The sequence below is a fragment of the Rhea americana genome, unplaced genomic scaffold (assembly GCF_003343005.1).
Source record: "Rhea americana isolate MKP2758 unplaced genomic scaffold, rheAme1 scaffold_345, whole genome shotgun sequence".
Taxonomy (NCBI): Eukaryota; Metazoa; Chordata; class Aves; order Rheiformes; family Rheidae; genus Rhea; species Rhea americana.
The window spans coordinates 257418-280616 of NW_028186474.1; the positions used below are offsets into that span (position 1 = coordinate 257418).

General features: G+C 39.5%; 1 protein-coding gene across 1 annotated transcript in view; it reads right to left on the reverse strand.

Annotated features, from left to right (window-relative positions):
- Positions 1–23199, reverse strand: part of DOCK3 (dedicator of cytokinesis 3) — a 197826-nt gene that overhangs the window by 23594 nt on the left and 151033 nt on the right. Inside the window, exons 31-41 of the mRNA XM_085311589.1 lie at positions 22691–22839; positions 19948–20033; positions 17820–17915; positions 16238–16298; positions 15652–15745; positions 13597–13745; positions 9109–9195; positions 6965–7069; positions 2536–2677; positions 1074–1240; positions 429–515 (exon numbers count right to left, since the gene is read on the reverse strand). Of these exons, the coding sequence (XP_085167715.1) occupies positions 429–515; positions 1074–1240; positions 2536–2677; positions 6965–7069; positions 9109–9195; positions 13597–13745; positions 15652–15745; positions 16238–16298; positions 17820–17915; positions 19948–20033; positions 22691–22839 (1223 nt within the window). The remainder of the gene's footprint in view (positions 1–428; positions 516–1073; positions 1241–2535; positions 2678–6964; positions 7070–9108; positions 9196–13596; positions 13746–15651; positions 15746–16237; positions 16299–17819; positions 17916–19947; positions 20034–22690; positions 22840–23199) is intronic.

Below are 23199 nucleotides of genomic sequence, written 5' to 3' on the forward strand. Positions count from 1 at the left end.
CTATGGACATTTCACTGTGATTTATTATCTTCCTTGTAATGAAATGGTTTCCTAGATTCAATGATCTCTCTTGTTTTTTACTGCTTTGTAGAAAACTAGCTAAATTAACAAACTCCACTGTTGATACTGTTATATTTCAGGTTACTGGTTTGCAGTAACTTCTTTCTGTAAACTGAAGACATGATAACAATGTAATAGTCCATCTTTTTGGCATTTTCTCCATTATATTGTCATGTTCCCTCACATTATTCCCCTAGTTATATTCACTAATTACTTTGGCTATGAAGTATAAAAAGGACATACTTCACCACCAGTAAACATGATCATTTTAAATTGTAAGATTGCAGCCAGAGGACTTTAAGTTGCCTATCCCACACGCTCCATAATTCATCATTTCAAACCTCACATATAGGAACTAGGAATGTTACCAGTTCTCTTCTTTCCACTTCAAACCAACGAGAGATCCCAGGCAAACTGTGAGTCAAGGTCAGAGTGGTACGTTCAATCCACAAGCTCTGCAAAGAATAATTGAGGATGTGAGGTACACAGTGAATATGACTCAAAACATCTGTATTTTAATACAGGTGTTAAGGAGGTAAAGCTTAGAGAAGAATGTATTAACCTTCTAAGCTGTAACATGTGCTGCAAAATGTATTGTAGTTTATGTTGAAAGTCACTTTATATTTAACACCAGGAAGAACTCAGTATGTTTTAAAGCAAGATCTTAAGCATTTCTATTAATTTTTAGAGGTTGGCCACCAGTTCTGTCATGGGAACCAAGAGGACATTGTGGACATGTATGTGTCAATAAGAAAAAAATTCTAACTAACTAAAAAAAAATATTGTTTCAAAATGCATTTCTCCTGGCACTAACTCACCTTTAAACTGGACAACACTTCAATCAGGGCAGGTGTGTAACCACCAGACTGAAACAGCCACTTACTCTGTGACTTATTATAGTATCTTCCATCATAAAACCAGATTACTTGAAATGGTGTATCAGCATAAAGTAACAGGACAGTATTTGCCTTGAAGAGATAAACACTTAAATACTGCTTACGGACTACTTCTACCTTAAATTCATTCTCCTTGTCCTTTGGGCCTTTATGGAAAGGCCTGTCATAGCGAAACTTCCGGATATTGTTGACTCGGTAAAAGCTCTTTATGCGATCAGGGACACGGTCCATTTGCAGCACGTCGATATTGTCCGGGATGGGAGTCACTGCATAGATCTGTAAATCTGCAGATGATGTAGTCAAAGAAAGTGACACGACACGAAACGGGAAAGCTGACACTACTGCGAAAGAAACAGGATGGTGAGATCAGAAAGTTGCATCCCCCTTTGGTTTTCCAACACTCCTCTTTGCAAGTGAAACGATGGGACACAGCTCCTAGGAGAGTCTACAGAGTCATAGGACCTTACGGCCATATTAACCAAGAAGGAGAATGCCTGAGGATGCATGGAGTATATAGTAAGAGCTTCAAAAATATCTAGAGCAGGCAAAATACCAGTTCCCATTTGTGTGAATTGGAGTTAGGTACTTAATTTGTGCAGGCACTTCAATACATCTTCATAGATACCTCTCCGCATTTAGGTACCTAAATATCTTTGATAAATCTAGCCTTAGATACTTCAGGTTTATCTGCAAACAAATATCGTTCTAATTTAATCAGTTTACAAAACAGTTTAAATTGGTTCAACTTCAGTCTTATAGACAAGACCTCTGCAAGCATAAATAAACCAACCAAAATACATGTACAAACAGCCCCTCTATCATACAAAGAATTGGTGTTATATAGAAAAGAAGAGTAGGAAACACTAGTGATGAAAAACAAGTGGGAAACACCAACCAAATTCATTAGTTTTCATTTACTGACAATATCCTCATGGTTTGAGGGCTGCACAGTATCCTTGCTGGTGTCACACACGCCAAACGGCAGGATTCTCCTAACTAAAATCCTCTAGACCCAGTCAATATTACGCGGTTGAGTCCTTCAGTGTACATAGCATTTTATTTGCTGCATCAAATCACAAGACGGATTACCTAAGAGAAGAACAAGATTCAAAGCCTGATATATGTGAGAGTCCAGTAGTTTAGAATGGAAACGACAAGAAGCAAAAGCTGAAGGGAAAAATAAACACAATGGAAAAATAACACTTTTAAATGTATACCTGCTCCCAACAAAATGCTCTCCTAAGAAGGTATCCGGATATACATTTGAAGAAATAAAATGTCCATTAGGAAAATGCTGTTAGTAAAGACTAAAGCATGGATGTGGCCAAGAAGCACTGTGGTTTTGCCCTAACACATAGAATATGATCTGCATTACTCCCTGAATAAAAAGCAACAATTCTGGCCAACATACCACAGTGAATGTCCGCTATAGACAGGTGCGTGGTTTTGCTCATATCCATTTCTGCTTAAGAGGGATACGAACTAAGATCATCCAAGCCGATAACCTTTTCAGTGCCTTCCTCCTTTGTGTCCTACGACAGTTTTAATCATCACAGCTTGCCTGTTCCTTAAAGGATACACTGGGCATCACACTGCAATATTGAGTCATCCGGGTGGTTTGGATGCTGCATGGCAATGGCTTGGGGGAACTCGCTCAGCATCCTCTGCTGGAAGGCTTCCAGTCTCTCGTAGTCGTGGCCCCGACACACGTATTCCTTGTTCTGCAAGAAGGACAAGCATGGACACCCATGAACTGCTGGTTTTCTCCCAATTGCTTATATGAAATAAGTCCTCTCAAAACTGAGTTAAATTCTATTGGTCTTTTCACTATAAATTTTACTGCATCAAAAAGAAAGATAAATTGTAAAGTAAATATGCTAGCATAAGACTAAAACGCACATTTAACACAGATGGTATATTTTACTCCTTTCTTTCTCATCACAGTGTAATTCATCAAGAAGTCATGAATAAGTAGACTGTTCCACTGATCTCTCAACAGAAAGGTGTCTCTGTTTCCGCAAAAGTAGCCTTCAGTCCYACGGCCTTGTCTGGTTTGCTTCTTAGGTAACTGAGACACCGAAAWATATTGGGCAAAACAGAAGACCAAGTCACTGGCTTGGCTCTTCTACCCTGCTGCTGTCAAACGCAGTTAACACAAGATGGATAGAAGGCCTGGGATTTTCATAGCACAGAACGAGACGTCTCTCTAKCAATTTACCCGTTGTCTTTAGAGAAGACGCCTAACAAAGCATTCACAAAAATCATGGTTTAAAAAAGAAAACATCCTCAGTGTCACAAAAATCGTACTTCAGTGTTACAACTGTACTACCGCAAAACAGACGTGGGATCGGCGTTCACGCTGCCTGAATGCAAAACCTAGCAAAGCAGGTGCATCTCTAGTTCTGGTGGTTTCAGTTCCCACGCACATAAGCCTAGTGAGAAGTACAGGGAGACTTTTCACCTTTCTAGAAGAGAGAAAGAAATCCTACCCACAAGAACAGCTCCCCCCAGTTCTACATCCCGCGTGCAAACAACTGCTGTCTACTCAGCGAGCTTTTGCTAATTGGCCTGGAAAAAGGATCTGGCATGGCAGTCCTTAACCCTGTCGGACTGCTACTTCTTTAGCTCTTTTTAACAAGCCGGCAGTTGCTGCAAACCTGAGAATTTTGCATATTTGTCTGGATAAACTGAACACAGCGAGGCAGGGAAGGGTTGCACCAAACCGTGCCTGCGACTCAAGAAGAAGCTGGGCTGAATTCTGCAGTCCCAAATGTTATTTCAAAATTCTTCGCTGTACCATAGGAACACTAAGTGCTGCAGCACTAATTTTGCTGAATTCTCTTTATGATAATTTTACACCCTTTACAAAAAGATAACAAAAAGCACTGAGGGCCAGTAGGGGAAAAAAAAAAAAAAAAAAAAAGCACTGTTTCACTACACATTGGAATTTAATATGTAGTGGCACATTTTTAATATACGGTTTAATAGGTTAATCTTTCTTCTACGTCTGCTTGAGCTGGAAGCTAAGTTAAATACAAACGAGTATGTTTTCAGCTGCAAATAAACTGCGCTAGAATTTTTCTCCTGCTGTTCTGACAAAATGCAGCAAGACAAGCAGAGGAATTTGAGCGATCAATCTTCATCTGCATCACGATATTTTAACAGATTCGCTAGAAAATGAGAACCTATAAAGAACTTTAAAATACTAAATCACAGGGGAACAAAAGGCTATTCCTAATAGTTAGACTAGATCTGCAGATAAGTAAATAGAAAAGCATAGCCTAGCAATCTTTGTGCAAAAACAAAGAGAAAACAAAATGGAAGGATAAAATATGGACATGGAAATCTTTGGCTTTGCATTTCATCCTTATGGAACAGATACCAGCTTCCCACGGTGACATATGTCACTTGCTCCGCATCAGCCAGAGTGACCAACCAACGGAGAGAAACACTGCGTAATGAATCTTGACAGTTCAGTGTCTAATGCCCAAACACCGCAGCTATTATTAAATTTGGAGGGAGTCCACACCTGAAGGAGCATCTCTTCACGACACTTCCTGTAGTCTCTCTTTTGGCTTTTGATTGCAGCAATCCAGAAAACTGTAAGCCTATAAATAAAGCTATTGTGATTCTAAAAATAATGCCCTGAAAACACCTCCAGGCTATATTTAATAGACTCTTCAGACAGATGCCAGTGCGAGATTTTAGAATGTGGCTCGTCAAGCCTTACTTGAACTTCTGCTAGATAGAAGACAAGGAGGGTTTTAATTTACTTATATAGGAATGCTAGAAATAGATGCAGAATTCACAGCAATATGAACAATTCCTAAACATGACATTCCTAAACAAAGGGGTCTATAAAATCAGAGATGCAGAAGGAAGAGTGGCCATTTTCTGCTTTAAACTGTACAGCAAGAGAGAAATAAATGAGGAGTGCATGGAGGCACTTGATCACTTTAAATCACTTCTATATCCATTTGAAAATTTTAAATCCATGTAAATCTTTTTCTCCTCTAGAATAGCTGCTACCAATCTCTTTACAGCACGATACATGCAGATGCAATTGCTAATGGGCTTAGTCTGTGCTTCGCAACGTGTATGCTGTATGGATCATTAGAGAGAAAAAGGAGGAGGGTGGCTTTTAATGAGATTGCTGCATTAGTAATCTGCTATCAGAAGTGCTGCTACCAAATATAATTGCAGAATTAACAAGGATTATAATTATGTACACTCGTTTCTGTTAATGTTTCCAGCCAAGTATCCGTATTGTTGCACTGTTTCACAAAGATAAATGTTGTGCACTGAAAACCCGGGTGTAGTTTAAMACACACAGGCCACGCAGGATCCAAGATAAACCTGTAGGATCCGTAACATAACAAGGCAAGCTGGATTCCCCAATCCACTTCAAACGCAGGAACGCTGCTGTGCCACAATGGCTTTGCTGTCATTCATTTCCTGAAACATCTGTTATTAGACACAAAAGAAGAAATTGTTAGTTTTCTGTGGAGAGCTTCGTACAAGGGCAGCCGTTGCTTCACATTACGGCTCTTCTCTTTCCTCAGCCGCCTCCTCCTGCACGCTTCCCACATCCGTTCAGGCTCCGGCACTGCTCAGCTTCACCTTTGAGTAACACTTCATCCACTGGTATTTCTGCTCCTGATTAATTCTAACCTGCCTTCGTTTCCTCCCTGTGCTTCCATTAAAAGAACATAATTAAACACCAAAGTTTAAATCCTAGTTTAAAAAAAAGGAAAAAAAATAGTAACCGGAGGGAACACAGAACGCAATTTTCAAAATGTGGGCACTATTAAAGGAAAATAGTAGCAGTTTGGTTTTTGTAGCTTCTCACTGTATGACTCAGAGCGCTGCCATCCCTTGTCAAACTCTTTCTTCAAAGCGAACGCACAACATGCAGCTCCCGTCCTTAGAAGCATGCTTCAAGTTAGCTTGTCCTGTCAAGCTAGATGGCATCTACGATCAAYTTTCAGGCAGCTTTTACAGCAGTTGTCAGGTTATATTCCATCCTTGCTCTAAATCAGCAACAAGACATGCCATGAACAAATATCCATTTTAGGATTGACTGCTCATTAGGAAAAGAAGATAATTTCACTCTTTAAATGGTTCTCAGACCCAGCCGACCCTGCATACACCAGCAGACAATAAGCTCAAAGTGATGACGTGTACAGAGAAGCTGATATGCTTTTTGTTGAACAGTTAGGAAATTTTAGCTTCTAGACAGCTTAAAAGAGTTACCAGTCTGGTGCTGGGATCATCCTATCCTGTGAGACGTTTCTGAGCACCATGATTTGCAGTGATGAAAACCGGTGAAGTAATGAGTGAGCGTTGCTGCAATAGAGCATTTTGCTTAATATAGCACTGATTTGTGCTGATTCTGCAYGCCACTGTTAAAAATACACGTAAGCATGAGACAAATTTCTGATCCCTGTTCCCAAGAGCATGCCCAATGCTTTGCATCTTTCATTTCAGCCAGAAAGCTGGTTCTACTTGTGCAGATACAGCAAGCTCCCTTTTTGGGAGGGGAGGATGGTGATGCTGGGGAGCAAGAAAGATGAGATGCCAGCAACAGTTCTTCAYGTCCTGCACGGTGCTTAGGCAGCTCACTGCTGTGCTTTAAAGGTTTGCCATGCCTGTACGGTTACAGCATCCTTGCACGCAAACCCAGAGATGAGCGTCAGGGGTCCCAGGCTGTTGGTGTGGATACAACTATAGCAGAATGTTCTTCAGCGGTACAAAACACCACRAAATCCTAAAAGCTCTAGGGCAGAAAGCAACACTGAAGAAAAGGCACAGAAAGGCTGCAGTATTAATCACTATTCTTTTCAAAGCAAAACTTTATCTAAAAAAATAGCTTAACTTAAATAAGTAAATAAATAAAAAAAGCTGAACAGCAGATGTCATATCACACTTCAACCCCCGCAAAAATCCAAAGCTTTAGTTGCTAATTCAAGCCTGGTAACTTTGTCAGTTTTTATGTATGCCTGGCTTACCCGCAGGAAAAATGGGAATTTCCGACCATAAAAACCAACACGGAAGAACTCAGGTTCCAAGCGCTGCTGTTCCATGATATTGTCGTAATAGGTAGCTTCCATTTTCTGTGGAGGAGAAAAACGACTACAATCAGACTCTTAAGACTGCACTTAAAACATCAGAATMTGAACCCACAGTAAAAATCTTGTATCACTTCTTTGTACTCACAGTCTTTTTATGAAAGGCCTGAATTTTGCTAACAATTAGAATTATTAATTAAACAGTCTACATGGTGGAAGAGACTGGTAAGGGGTATCATCATACCCATTTTATGCTTTGAGAGATGATGTATGAAATGTTTTTCTCTAGTATCTTCTTCTAAATTAAACAGGTCTTGCATGTAATTTTTTTTTTTTTTTTTTTTTTTTTGCATTGCAGAATTAATGACAAAGCTGAGATTACGATCTGTGTTGCCTGGCTGCTCCCACTGTCCTCTTCTAACCATATTTCTTCCCCTGTAGCTCAAAATCTATACTGTTGTCTGAAAAATCCCAGCAGTTCAATTACGTTTGCTTTAATTGGGCTGAAGGGCATGAAAAAGGAGGAAACAAAATTAGATCTTCTACAGCTCTGCGTACCAATAAGCTTAACACARAACAAAAAAAGGGCTCTGCAAAAAGGAAAAGGACTTTTTTTTTTTTCCCTACTTCCAATTATTAGCATTAGAGCAGTATGCTAGCATTTATAGCAAGAGTGGGATTTCAAGACCCCTTGTGAAGCTGAATCTCTGCTCAAATGCTCRCAGGAATTTTACCATTGCCAAAAACATGGCTTTTTATAGAGAAGAATCAGTTTGACATCTTTGCTTCCACTGCAGGGGACCCTAATAACAGCTATGACTTAGAACACTGCATCAAGATTTTGTTCTCAATTCCCACACACATTAACCTTTTTTTTTTAATTATTTTATATATATATATATATTTTATTGAGGAGGTCTCAAAAGCGTTGCAGGAAGAATAAAGGAATGGGCTGAATGACGTGAACGGCATAAAAAAAGCCCTTCTGAGTGGGGAGAAATTCAGTCAATTCAGGTCAACACAGTTTTAGGGAATTTGAATAGAAAACTGGCCTCATACAGGTGAGCACAAGGAAGGAGGTGACTTGGTTCTACTGATCAGCTAAGATGCTCATCACGTTCCAGCTGATTAAATCCAAACAATAGAGAGGCAGGAAAAATGGCTAATCTTGGACAAAAGGATGTTTTTAGATAACCTTGATACCTTACTGAACTAAGCTTTTATATTATAAATACGGTATTTTCTGTACACCAAGATGAATTTCCACATTGCCTGATTTTAGGTATCTACAACATACATGTGCACAGGCAGGATGGAAATCCATACTCTCCTTGCAGCAGCCTGAAGAAACAGGTTCTTCATAAATAGAGTTGATCACATCTAGTTACACAWCTGTCTTCATATGAGAATAAACTTGACTTCTGAAGGGAATCTCAGCCACCCTGTGTAAGTATGCAACTTTGTAGCACATACCTAAATATGGACATACGCATTTTACCCTAGGGGATGACATCAGATAAACTACTTTCMCATTTATAAAGCTTCTAAATACCAGTCAAAACTTTGATTTTTTTGATTAAAGCAGTGACGCTGCAATTTTTGCCTTGATTTGATCACATCCTTGGTTTTACCAGAGGATCAGTACAATCGACAAGAATGACATCTGTATTTGTCTTCTCTTGTATTTTTCTTGCTTGCTCCTCTCATTCCAACTAGCTGAGGTACTAGCTGTCCTCGATACTTTTAGAATTAAAAAGGAACATCAATGCATCTTTTAAAAAAGAAAATCAAAAAAAAAGGAAAGGTCATGTGATAAAATGCATACAAATATGTAATTGCAATAGTTAGCGTAGCTCCTATGCRTGCGTTGTCCATATACTCATTGGAGTTTACTGCTAGCAAACCTAGGAATTATATCAGCAGGCCCACAGTGTCATCAAAACGAACGAGAGGGGTGAGTATTAACGTGTGGAGTCGTATCAGGAAGATGTTTATTTTTAAAATTCAGAATTTTCTGACACCAGACCCAAACTTCCTGGAAGGTCACGTGAGAGTCCGCAAGGAGAGGAACCGCTGCTACGTACCCGAATCCAGCTGAGGCTCTGATAGTCATACAGACTTTCATATTGTATGGCCAGTTCTCTGCACAGCGGGATGCCGAACTCCCAACTCTGCAAAACCAAAGCAGATCACACTCACAGCACTCAGAACGCTGCGGCCAGCTTGGCTGAGCGCGCGAGGGAAACGCAATCTTGGGAATTCGGTAGGTGAAAACACAGTTGAGGAAGCATTTTCCATTAAATTTCAGATTGATTCCTTATTCATGTCTCCATTAAAATTACACACTCATAGTGCTGTTACTGACAGTTCGCTCATGAGCCTGGGAACGTCTTTGGAGAAAGACAAAATAGCCAAGAAATTTTCATCCTATTAATCCCCCCAATATCTTCTCCAGGGCGTTCTAGTGCAAAAAGAAGCAAAGGAGAATATCTTGTCCGGACCAGTTGGTCAGGGCTCAGCTCCCTGGCAAACTGCTCCTCTTGCCAGGGCAGCTGCTTCCTACCGCAATGAAGAAACTGCCAAGCAACGGGCAACACTCCAGCGCAGGGACAACCGTCCCCAGAACAGACCTGCATGCCTGGATCGAGGACCTACGCATGTTCAGAACCGAAAGCAGAACTAACTTCTTCAACTGACAGCTTTGATCCAATAAATCTTTTCTAGCACGCAGTACTCAGCACTTTTGCAGATAAGTAAGAAAGAGCCTGAGCTTCTGCATGCCCACCCTGGGAGAAGGATTCCCATCCTACCCCCCCAGTTTGAGAGGGGCTCAGCTAATACCCTTGAACTGATATTTTCTCTCCCTTCTTCTTTCAGCTGTAAAGATTAKAAGCCTTTTTGGGGAGGGACTGTTTCTTGTCCTATTTATGCAAAGGATCTAGAACACAAAGGTCTTAGCTGGACCATTACTGGATTCATTTCTAGGCATTACTGGATTAATTTGCTAGTTTTTTTTTAATTGGGACAATTACAGTGAAAACAAAATTAATGCATGAGTTAGAATGCCATCCTAAACTTTTACAAAATTAGTAGTAATACTGTAAAATATTAGGGCTTTGTATGGACACAGATCTTCTATAACATCATTTGATTCAGTGCATCGTGCACTTYACAGCACTTCCCTCTACGTACACACATTCATACAGTGCCTGTTCTCCCATCCTCAATACCAGAATTTTTTTTTTCTCTGAATAGCCAAAACATATTAAGTTTAAGAATTTATTTTCTGAAAAAGRGGATAAATTTAACAGCTAAGAAGCCAAAAGTAATGATCCCAAACTTCTTTAACTTCTGCTGATCACAAAAACCTTCGTGAGAACTTGYTGAAAAATGGGAAGTCTGGTATTTGTTCAGATAAACCTAATACATACAATAGGAAATAAACTCAATGGCCAGTTACTTTACTGCTCAAGAATGTTACTCAGGCTTTTATGATTTCAAATTAACAGGACTTTTGCTGTGAGTTGTCATGACATACAAATTGATACTCTAACTTGAAACCAACAACGTTAAGCAGTTAAGTGCTTATAGTTGCTAATCTAAAGACTTTCTTTTCTTTTAAAAAATAGTTTTCAACTTACTTTATAGTATCCATACATAGCCTTTCAGCACTTAGCTAGTTTGTATTTACCTGAAAGAAGTGAAAGAAAAACTTATTCTAAAATAGCTGGCCAGGAATACAGGGCTCTTCTCACGCTGCAGAGAAGCGGGTTCTCGCTTCCCCCTGGGATGCTGCAGCTAGAGCCTGCATAATTCTCCATAAATCTCTTCCGGACGGAAACAAGGGCTTGCTGCCTTCCTTTGAGGTGATCCTAAAGACGTAACCTTTCCATGCTCCTCTTCTGATGYGAATTAAATTAACAACGTGGAACCACATCTTATTCCTCTTTATTTACATCAGCACTTCCACATGGACTCTGATATTATTCCCCTCATCCTAACTCGCGCTTTCTCTCTTTCCTTCAGTTAGATTTCAACACAAAGAAAATCTACCCTGCAAGCTGAGAATGCTGGAGGTGCAAGGGGAGATAGAGAGGCAGAAGAAACGCAGCATATTCACAACCCTTCGTACAGAGAGAAGRGAGTTTGAAAATATTTGAAGGGAAAACGGGGAATGCATGGATATCCGAATCACTGCGGTCCTCCCCTTGAAAACCGGTGCTGCCCACGAGTAGCACCTGCGCAGCGCAGACRCAGTGCCCTGCGCTACACGTGCCACCTCTCTCTAAAGCATCATTCCCCCTTCTACCCTCTCTTCAGATCATTTCCTAAGGTCTCCGCTGTTCCTTTTCCTTGTGATCTGCTTGCCCTTTGGCCGACGTGTGATCTGCTTCCATGTTCTATGTTACGGCCTTCGCTCGAAAAGCACGTTCACATGACATTTATTGCAGCTTTCTGCTACGGCACCAGCAGCTTGCCGCCGAGAGCCACTGGCTGCACACCGGAGGCACAGACAGGCAACCAGACCCTGCAGGAACGGCAACGTTTATTTACTCCCATCGCAACGTGCAGATTTCTTTTGGAAAGACAATTCAAAGAAGAGTGCACTAGAGAAATGACTTCAAATTTTGGGCATGGAGCACAAGCTAAAAATGAACTGCTTTGAAGATGTCGCTCTGGGTCTCCTGCAGCGCTTTGCAGGCGCTATAGAGAATATACACTGTGGCACTGTGGCTATAAGGCAGCTGCCAGAAAAACAAAAAAAATGAAGAAGAAACAGCAGGGAATTGGACAGAAAAGGGTTGTGCAATTCTCCAATTCTCAATCTGCTGCTGTCCAGAAACAGGATTAACCAGGCCCGAGTTGCTCCACTCGTACGCTCCTACAAAACCTAAAGTCTTAACAGGCACATCGTAACTGAGATCTGTGAATTTAAGAACTACCAGCTGTGGCTGCTCACCTGCCCGCTGCTCAGGCTTTGGGTCTAACACACAGCTCATGCCAAGGCCTGAAGTCTCTGCGAGCAGCGTCGTTAGACTAAAGCGAGAGCAGATGCGCTAGGACAAAAAAGGAGGAGGTCCGCTTTCCTCGCGGTTTTAGAAGTGACACCTGATAAGACCCAAGCTCTTTGGAATTAAATAGATCCCTGCCCAGCGACAGAAACGTTCAACAGGGATTCCCCAGTCTGAGCGACCCGCTGCTCGAGGGCATTATTTAGTTAATTCGGCTACTGTTTATAATAGAGGAAGATTAAAACACACAGTCAAGTAACTCCAAAAACGTCCAGCGGAAAAAAAGAATCTCCTCATTTTTTCCTAAAATCTGTTARGATTTTTATAGCAAAATGACATCAGTCAAGTTCTTACCTGCAATGATTATATGGCTTGCCTACTTGTGCCATAAATACAGGCTCATTTTATTTACATAGTCTTTATATGATCTTTGTCTAGTCAGGCAGTACTGCACTGCAGTATTTGCACAAGCCAGTAATTTATTTATTTATTTATTAATGTGGACTGGAAACCCTGAAATTTTCTGAAACCGTAAAAAGAGAACCACATGCAGTATTATTACAGCAGAACAGTTTTGGGGCAAAAAAAAGTCTCTTGGTAATGAATTACTTCCTCAGGAATAGACCTCTCTTTACAAAACAACTGGAAAGCAACTTCTTTTTGGAGGTTCTGTAGAGAATATTTCTGCCAAATGCAACTTTCTTTTATCAGGGCTAGGAACAAATTATCCGGAATGTCAACCCAATACTCTGGATCAAATCACATTTGTATTTAATGCCACTGTCATTGCCATCACAGGTAAAATCAACCCTGAGGCTCACATCCAGATTTCATCTTCCAAGAATGAGTTTTAAGAATTTTTCTATAGAAGGGAAAAATTTGAAAGTGTTTTGACAGATGATCTCAATTCTAAGATTCACCTCTGAAATGTTCTCATAATACCACGATATAAGGGTATTACAATACCTACATCTCTACAGCAACTTAAAACATTATTTATTGTAGGAAAAATTATTGAATGTGTGAAGCTTGAAACGTATTGATTTTTGTTCTTGGGCAATGGATAGAAYTGTACTTTAAGCGAAAGTCACTTTAAAATAACAGTGACATTGAAAAGGCTTGAATCTCTTAATAGATAACATACTCATATAGTGCATTGACAACTGCCATTTACTTCTGGAGGTTAGAAAGAAAACTAGTCTTTAAGTGAGACATAACGCTACGATTTGCATAGCCCACTAAATATTTTTTTAGAAATCAAGGAACTGGCATTTGTAGAGCCCTCTGCCATGGCAGGTGACCCAAAGTTTCGTTTAAAAATGTTCTGGCCTTTTCCCTGTTGGCCTACGTACACCACTTCCAAATTTTACGCATAATTCCATTTTATCCATTTTCTCATTTGTTTTTCCATCCACAGAACTAAGAGGCAATTTGTCACGTTATAAAACCTTTTGATCTAAATTCACGTCCGGACTACCGAAATGAGATGACAGGCTCGCGAGCCCAAGTAAATCAGGAAAAGGGAAGGAAGCTGCTGGAAGAGAGAAGAAGTTGGCATACCTTCCCTTTGTTGAAGTAATGGATAATCTTACGGCACAGACCTTCCTTACGTTGCCACTCTGACTGAGACGGATAATGCAGGAACTCTCTCAGAGGTCTGTCCTCCCACTGAAGCAGCTCACAGTACAAAAGCAAAGTAAATGCAGCCTCTGTTGGAAACGCAACCGTTGAACGCCACATCAATGTCTACAGATAAATACTGCCAACAGGTTAAAATACACTTAGCTTTATTAAGCAAATTCCCGCTCGTGGGAGGAATGGTGTCTGTGAGGTGGGAGCACATTAGTAATACTCATGCTTTTCTCTGAAATCCCAGAGGTTATACAAATGTATATAATTTAAAAACAGTCTCATATTGCAATGGCTTTATGATACATTATTCTACAGTTCTCGTCATTGTTCTCTTTTCTTATAAATACTTCCTGAACAGAAGAGAATGATTAACAGTATTTGTGGCTAAAAGTGGCAAGGGTCAATCTACTGATTTCTTCAGCGTGCTTCTCCCTTGAGATACGATATAGAAATTAAGCTCTTCACCAGGTGGGTTGTCCACAAAGTGAACTGTTTCTTACACAGCACCAAAATTAATTAGCAATATGAATTYGCAGGGTTCAAATGACAGGAGATTAACACAAAACCACTAACTGACGAAACACAAAGTTGTAGGCTCTTCAAACTGTGGTGTGAATTCAAACACTATGGTCCATATCCTGGGAAGTCTTTTTGCAACTGTATGTTGTATTATACGATGTTATTTTAAAAAATATTTTGTATTTTATTTGTAAGTAAATGATGTATCATAACCCCAAGAAGGACCCRAAAACTCTGCTCAGATGTTTCCAATCTCATTTCCAAAGGGATTTTCCTTTTCCTTTGTGACATGGGTCTCACTGCTTCTTAAAGAGTTTAGAATTTCTGGTTTACTGTTTGAGAAAAAARATCTTAAGTGTTGGAATATCGTAAGTCTAACTTTTTGGGGCTCTCTGCCATAAAGAAGCAGAAGGCTCAGAACATGCTTCTGAGATTACAAAAGAATTATTAAAAAATATGATAGTTTATCTGAGAAATAGAGTATGCTATATCAACAACATACCTCTGAAGAGATGCAGAGATACACATGCACAAGTAATCTTAACTTTAGTCTTTTGAAAAAGCTGAACTTCTCAACATATATTTTTAGTGGAAAGCTCATCGCTAATCAACTAGTCAGCAACTAACTGGCATATGTGGCTGGGCTGGGAGATGGTAGCATGAAAGAGCAACAGAAGGAGCATCAGCGTGGTTACACAGTCTTCCCAATTGCTTTTTCTTTCCCTTTTTTCTGCCTAGAGCCTACACAAGCTGCTCCAGCAATGAGGGATGGGCAACGGAACCAGCACTGGCCCGGCCCTTTGAGGACATCCTCTCCTTTGCAGTGTGACACCAGGTGTATAAGGAGTGGTATGTTTTTGGCTTAATGGGGTCTGTGTTCTCTTTATTTGAATACTGGTTAGATATAGATAAATATATGGATGCAAGTCTGTGCACATAACTGTTATTTTCAGGTATAAATCTTTTCCTTTTTTAAAATTAAATATTTGGTTAAATGCACAGTCAGATACTCARATGAGTAACTTGATTTGGGGCTCTGCTTTTGTCAGAAGAGTTTGGACAACAGAGAATTAGGGTCCACAGACTTTGTAAAGTGTGCTCCAAATACTAAAACGAAGGGAACTTCGGTAAATTGTAATACAACAGTAATTTCTTATGTTTCTTCATTTTAACCTTCCTCTAATTTTGATTTCACTATTGTGATTTTTGGATGAGCCTTCATTGTAGAACAGATTAATGCAAAATTTTGGGTGCAAAGGAATATATGTACGGTTGTGTGTGACCAGACCTATAGTGTTTTCCTTTGATGGAATGGGCTGGAGCACAGCTTAGACTCTTTCTAACTGCCATAACTGAGCCAAACAAAATTTTTCCAAAAGAATTCAACAGGTGTTAGAGAGTAACATCACGAAAGTCAGAAGTTTTGCTAGGTTTCCAAAAAGTCCCCCATAAAGTCTTACTAACCTGTATAGTTCTCAGCCTGTAAGTGCATGTCACACAGCTTGTGAATATAGCGGATGTACATCTCTTCCTTATTAATTTCAGACTTATAGAAGTTCTGTGAAAGAAAAACAGAGTTATTCTTATTGAGACTCTATTCCTTCATTAAAGATAATCAGCAGCATCTGTAAATGCATGACTGTCGTGAAAGGACACTATTGGTGTAAAAGAAAAAGACAAATTCCTTTCTCATTCACGTTGATCTAATCCACTAATTTTATCACGCGTTCTTTCACAATGAGGGTAACCAAACTCTGAAATAGAGGGCCAGAGAGGTTATAGGACTTCCACCTTTGGAGATGCTCACAACCCAACTGGACAACACCCCGAGCAACCTGACCTAGCTGGCCCTGCTTTGAGTAGAGGGTTGGACCAGTGACATCCAACCAGACCAAGAATCAGAGATCCTTCCAACCTGTGTCGTTCYGTCATGCCAGCACTGGAATTCAGAAGTTATACTTGCCTGATGCAGGTATCTACGCCAACCTTTCCCATTTCAGTTTCAAATACGTTGCACAGTATGACAAAGAGATAAAGAAAGTAACTTTACCATAAGGTTAACAGTGCAGCCAATCTTCTTGTTCTCCGTTTCATCTCCTTTCATACAGTCCCTAAAAATGTAGAGCAACTTTGAAATGTACATCTGCAAAAAAAGTTCATTCAAGATAAATTTGAAGCTATCCTATCCCCCAAGAGTTTCCTTGGATCACAGAAAAAGACTTAATGATATACTTTATAAAATAAAGTTCCTCTTAGAAGAACGTATATATTATGGCCTAAATGATGAGATGAGAACTGTCAGAATTGAGCGTGTTCTTGCATGTATGAACTTGAGAACAAGCACTTGAACTGACTACTACTTTATTTCTCACAAGACCCTGAACAAAAATCAGGTGATTGCAGCCAAAAATCATTTGAACTAAAGACTTATCATAAAAGTGAAAAACACTATTATTTATCCAGRTGTAAATATTCAGTCATTTCCTATTCACAAGATTTATGTCTCACAAATTTAGCTATTTGAAGCGTAGGCATCCTGAAAGATACTGCCCGATTAATTTAGATTAGAATACCATTTTTCACACAGATAGGTTAAATCACACAAAACCTAGCCTGAAGTCTCTGGAAGATTTTAGAAATTATTACTATTTAAGCAGTACAAAAGTTAAAGGCTTCAGAAATTACTAAGCTTGACTTGAAAAAAAAAAAAAAACACCTTACATTCATTTGTGAAAAGGAGACAAAACTTTTAAAGCAGTGATACAGCAAAGTTTCCTGACAACTACTTTGTCAGCTAGCTGGTGGCTGGACTCCCAGAGCTGTCAAAACTGTTTAGCAGAGCTCTTATTTTCATAGCTCTCTCTGTGACTTGCAGAACTATCACGATAGCCAGGACACACTTGATCCTGCGCCTTTCCAAAGTCTGATGCTGTTCCCCTTCTATTCTGCTCTGTGAAAGAGAAATACTGTTGCATATTAATTGCCAAGCAAATCTGTTACCTGTTCCTGAATTAAACATGAAAATGAATGTGTGTGTATCAAATTTGTGTTAATAGCAAATGAGACATTAAAAAAGCTGTTCCCATGTAGTATTCCTTTTTAAATGTGTCTCAGATATCTAGTCTTGCTTAGTTGTTGTACAGCAGCTGTAGTCAGGAAAGAAACAGGAGATTTGGTCAAACTGGTAATGATAAGAGGAAAAGAGGAAACTAAAAGGCACAGAAGAAGATCTGGCATTGCAGAAAGCACAGCCTGGCATTTAAAATTATTCTCCTACTTAGCATGTGTTTTGCTGAACTAGATGTGATCGTTCCAAAGCCAGAAGGAATTAATCAACCTGCAGCCTCAGTAAGCCATGGAATAAAACTAAGAATTAACAACTTTATCTTCAGTATTTATCAGAATTTATCAGGCGTAAGCACGCAAGAATGAGAATTAGAGCTCAGAAATTGCGGACCTATGATTTTTGCTCAAAACTTAGCAGCAATGTTTTCTACGTGCATTCAGAATACTTGCCACTATCAAACCAACTATAAAAACATTCTCTGAAACTGAAGAAATTTGGTAATAGTGTYTTTATAAACTACTACTTCTACATATATCCAGAACGTATTACTGTTGTAGCCAGATACCTGTAGTCAAGTAGACGCTCCATGAGGCGAGTAACCGATGTAACGAAAGAGATTCCTGTCTCCCGCCACGTTTCCTGCTCAATCTTCTCCAGTAAGCTGTTTGGAGAGGAAGAAAGAGTACGTGAGGCTTGTGGGGAAAGGGCGTAATGCACGCAAGCAGCTGCGGACAACTTGGGTTTCTCCTTCATGAAACAAACGCGCAGAGCTATTGTCTTACCTGGGATAAGGCCCAAAGAGCTGGGTTCTACTCCAGGCAGCAGGAAGCAAAGACAAGGAAATTATAGAATTGGCAGGAAAGAAAATCCTCTTACATTGCCATTTAAAAAAAATACACACATATATAAAAGCTACATTTATGGCCATAGTTGTTTTCCACATAATTACCTGTAGCTTAGATACTTCTAGCAGCAGGATGAAGCTGCAACTGGAGCCTAAACCGTCCTACAGCAAATTCCTCTCCTTTGCTCACCTCCAGATAAATTTTGACCTCTAGTCAGCAGCCAAGCAACCCTACATCACAGTTTAAATAAACTGCAAATAAATAAATGCAATCTCTTTCTGCTCTGCAAAATAGACAACGTAGGCAACATCTGACTGTGAAAATTGCAAAGAATGAGAAAAGGCCAGAGGGAGGACATTGAATCTTGGTTACAATCGTATTTTAAAAGCTGGGAAAGAAAGCAGATTTACATTCCACCTTCCTGCAATTGGATCTCTGGTCAAAGAACTATGCGGCTTCACACTGGGAAGATGAAATACTGTTGGGTGTCATACTGGTCCTACAGTAGACAGATGAGTCTAATACTGGAATGATTTCCCGTCATTCTCCAACTCACAAGGGACCCAATTCACGTTTYGGTAGTACGATGAGATGACAGAATTTACAGTTAACTCTATTTTCACAGCACTCTGTGGAAAAAGAGCTGACAAGTTTTGCTTTTTTGTGGATTTGTTTCTTCAAAGTTTGTGGTGTTCTAAGAAAAAGCAGTAAGAAATCTAAACTAAAAGGTTGTTGGACTTCAGTTCAAAGTCGTGCTTCTTGGCAATGTATGTAGTCGCCATCATCTAAAAATAAGTCAACAAACTACTGTCTCGGCATTCTTAACATTTCAGGTAACAAATATCTTCAAAATACAAAATATTCCTTTTGTCACATGAAAGAAAAAGATATTTTCTTTCATTTCTCCTGAAATATATTTATTTTACCTGAACACACAAGCCAGAATTCCCAAGACTGAATATGCACAAAAGGAAACATGCTTTTTAGGCATAAGCGTACAGGATAGGCAGGCAGGCTTACTATTCTTGGAAATGAATGGATGTGCAAATGTGCATTCAGAAATACCATTACTGGTTCTAGAGAAACAAAGGTTTATGCCTCAAACTGCCTGCCTATTAGTAGGGGCCAGACAAAATCATCTGAAATATATGATTTAAATTCTGCTACTGATCTCTATGGCTCGCTGGAACATTAAAAAAAAATAGGGTTTAGTTCGCTGGACTCTGAGCAGTTAAAAACAAGTCCTAAGAGCCTTGGAAATCAAATCTGCCTAAGCAGAAGGTCGGATATTAAGTCTTAATGTTATCCTCACGAGTACCGTATTTTTGGTGTGAGATGGAGGGGAAATACCGTGTTCTGGTGGACTCTGGAGGAAGCAACTTGCAACTGATGAGCCTACTCAAAACATGGCCTTTAAAAACTGGAAGCAAAGAAAAAAGTTTAGGAAAATATCTTTTTCTAACAAGACCTGATCTGCTAGTGAATATACTGTTTCTCCAAACAAGCTGGAGGCAATGATTTCATATATTGCCATGTGAAAAGCAAGGCACTAGCTTCTCTAGCAAATCAGGTTTTGACAGAAGGATGGCAATGACTTACCTGTGCAGCCTTGCATTAGGTTTTACAGCAGAAATAAAGAATCTAGTTCTCATACTCTTTTCAGAAATATGGAGTGATGTATTTTTGTTGCAGACGCAAAAGCCATGTTACACAAACCTGCCGGAAAGCCCTATCCTGCTTTCTTGGAAGGAGATCAGTCCTCTGGCTGTTATTTCTGCCTAGATCACTACTTTGAATATTCTGACGACCCTGCACAAGGTGGAGCAAATAGAAACCAGCATAGCTTACAGCAGGCTGAAGAGCTCCCTGTAGTTCTCATCACCTTTGCCTTCTGATACCAGGCTGTCCAGCTTATCGATCAACTCTGCTTCCACCTGGGTGAAGAAGTAATTGGTTACAGATTAGCTGTTTACATCAGGACACACAACTTCCAAATGCTTTTGCTAATCAGGAGATTAAATGAACATCCTAAGCAAGATGCTACTTCTGCTTCACTGGAATTTCTGATGTTTATTCTCTCTCTTTTTTTTAAATGAATCACTCAGATTTGTTGTGAACAAATGTATCAGATACATATTGTATCCTGTACCACAAACAAAAAATATCCATGCAGAGCAGCTAATTCATGGTACRACTGCCACCGGTCTGCTATGACCGTTCCGGCGGTAGGTAGCTATTTCCAGTGATCCAAGCACCACTGTATCACACTGGAAGATTAGGTGCTCATTAAACTCAGTTTTATCAAGCCTTTTTATGATTACATGATGCATTTTCTTTTCACACTTGCATAAAGGGCCAGAGCAGTATCATTATGTTTCTCTTCCCTTACACAAGTCAACAGTATGTACTCTCTTTTTTTCAAACCTAATATATCCTGTTATCAAGTTGGATATCAGATATTCCCATAAGATTGGTTCAAGTACAGAAATCAAGGTATCTAACAGTCAGAATTTTTTCCTGTAGTTTGAGGTCTTATAGAAAATTTACTCTCAATACTAATGACAACAGAGGTTCCTAAAGGTTGAAATGGTTTGTGGAAATACGGTTTCTTTTTATTTAAGGACAAGCATAGTTCGAGTTTTTCTGTGTTCTTCAGCTGCCACACTGCAAAKGAAATAAAGATGAGAAGTAAAAGGAAATCAGCCAGTGATACACAAATGGAATTGAGGATCTTCTTATTGAAATCACTAAACAGAAACCTGATTTGGTTCATGAATCAGACTGCACTGTTATCCATTATCACTGAAAAAATGAACTTGTTAAAATACAAACTGAAAAAAAACAAATAGGCCTGAAAATGAACTTCCAGAATTCTTAAATGTTCTAACAATCCACTTAGTATTCAAAAAGCCAACAGAACTTCAAAATTAAAAAAAAAAAAAAAAAAAAAAAGCTTCTAGGCCTTGCTGGATTTAATTCTGTTTTATGATTTTTCCCCCCCATATACTTCACTCTATTGCACAGCGAACATTTCAGCGTTCAAAGCAGAGTGTAATACTCTGACAAGGCTTACAACAAACTCTGCAACTACCTCAGGACACAGAACATAGCAGAAATATAGACTATTACCATACGGAAACAGATGACTGATTCAGCTGGTCGAATACCCTCTCTTTGCTTGTGATCTACAACGATTGACAAAAATCCATAATGCACTTGTCCAGCTGCCTAGTACTATAACGGACAACAAATAACCTCCTCGTTCCAGCTGCTTGTGCCTGAAACATATGGTTTAATAGATCTTGTGCAATTTAACTATACATTTCACTCTCGCTAATACAGATTATTCTTTGATCCTAGAAAGTTACAATATGTGCTTCAAAAAAGCAGTGTGAATATTAGCTCAATGGGTAATTTAAGGAAGATTTTTGCAGCTCTATTCCAGAACACACCAGTAACTATAAAAACTAAATGGTATTTGAGTATTAAATGAGTACTAAAATTAAATGATGAAGAGTTCATCTTTGATAAAGAATGAATAGGTCCAGAAACCATGAGATGCCTGTAGGTACTTAAACCTGTAAGTGCTAGAGCAGGGACTGTTCCATTGCTATGGATATATAGCACCTAAAACAAAAAGAGGGTCAGAAGTAGATGCTATTACAGTATAAATAGTAATAATTGAGGGAGCAGAAGAGTAAAAAAGAACTCTTAATTTTCTGGTAATACTCTTCCACACAATCTTTGATAGGTTGGGTTACAGAAAAGGTCTGTTAATTGTCCTGGAATAATAGACTAGATTTGGCATTTATTGGGTTTGTGGACAATAAATAATCACAGGAATTACTGACATGTAAATTTAAGGTCCAAGAGTCAATTGCTTTTTAATTTCACAGCAGGATTTGCTTTTCCAGCACACTTGTCTGCAGATATTTACCCCCAGTATTGCCCCAAAGGCAGTGACAATGAAGCATCGGCACCAGGGGATCCATCCCAGGCTTGTACTTCATGTTTATACTTTGCACTTCTAGGCTCCGTTTTAGAGTGGAAAATTTAAGCACATCTCTGAGCATGACTTGACAACTAAATGACGATGGCTGTCGTGCCTGTTCTGCAATCGTACCTCGTGGCAGGAGGAGGCGAGAGAATTGTTCTTGGGGAACAGGTCTAGCAGAGTTGCTACGTGCTCTCTGTGCACACAGTTACAAAGTCCACATCAAAGCCTGTTATAATTATTTATTAATTATATAATGCCGTTTTACCRGCTAGAATCGAAAGATAGATGCAAAGGCCAGTGTTTTCAGCAGAACTGGCTAAATCTAGGGTCTGTTTTGGGGTTCCCATTCTGACCCATTTAATGGCTGACTAACAATCTACAGGAAACCAGTGGCAGAAGTGAGGCCCAGCACTTATGAATTCCTTTTCTCTCGTAATAGGTCTGTGAACAGTCCTTTAGTACTGCTAATCAATCAGCATGACAGCATCTCCCTCACGACCAGAAGCAAACCACCAGATGCCAGTTGCTTCTGGTATTGCAGCTGGACAGAATGGAAGAAAGAGAACATTGCAAGCGCACGTGAAGCTATTTCACCTGCTTGAAGTTGCCGTTCTTTCTCTGTTCCCAGTCCATCATGTCATGAAAGATGGGGATCATGATGTTCCGGACTTCTGGTTGTGGGACGAGCGTAACACCAAGAAAGGGGCCAATCATTCCCGGAATAAAGTGAATCTTATGCTCACCTGTACAACACAAAGCAATTGTAAGTAAATAAAAACCTTATTTATCTGTCAGCTGTTGCTGAGGGAAAGATAAGACTCTTCCGTGATGCCATGTACAAAGTCATACCCACAAGCATTACAGAACAAAACGCATCCTTTCCCTAAAAGGGCTGAAACAACATCTGCTTTACAAACTCCGTTGCAAAGAAGGGATTAATTTCACTGTGAAAGCCTTTAGCAAAAACTGAGAGTGCGTTTTACTTGCTAACAAATTCAAACTTTTAAAAATCACCAGACTAAAATATATTAACTGAGGAGAAGATGCCCAGAAATATCTTCTAATTTACAAAGAAAAAGATTTTGAAAGGGCTRAGGACAACA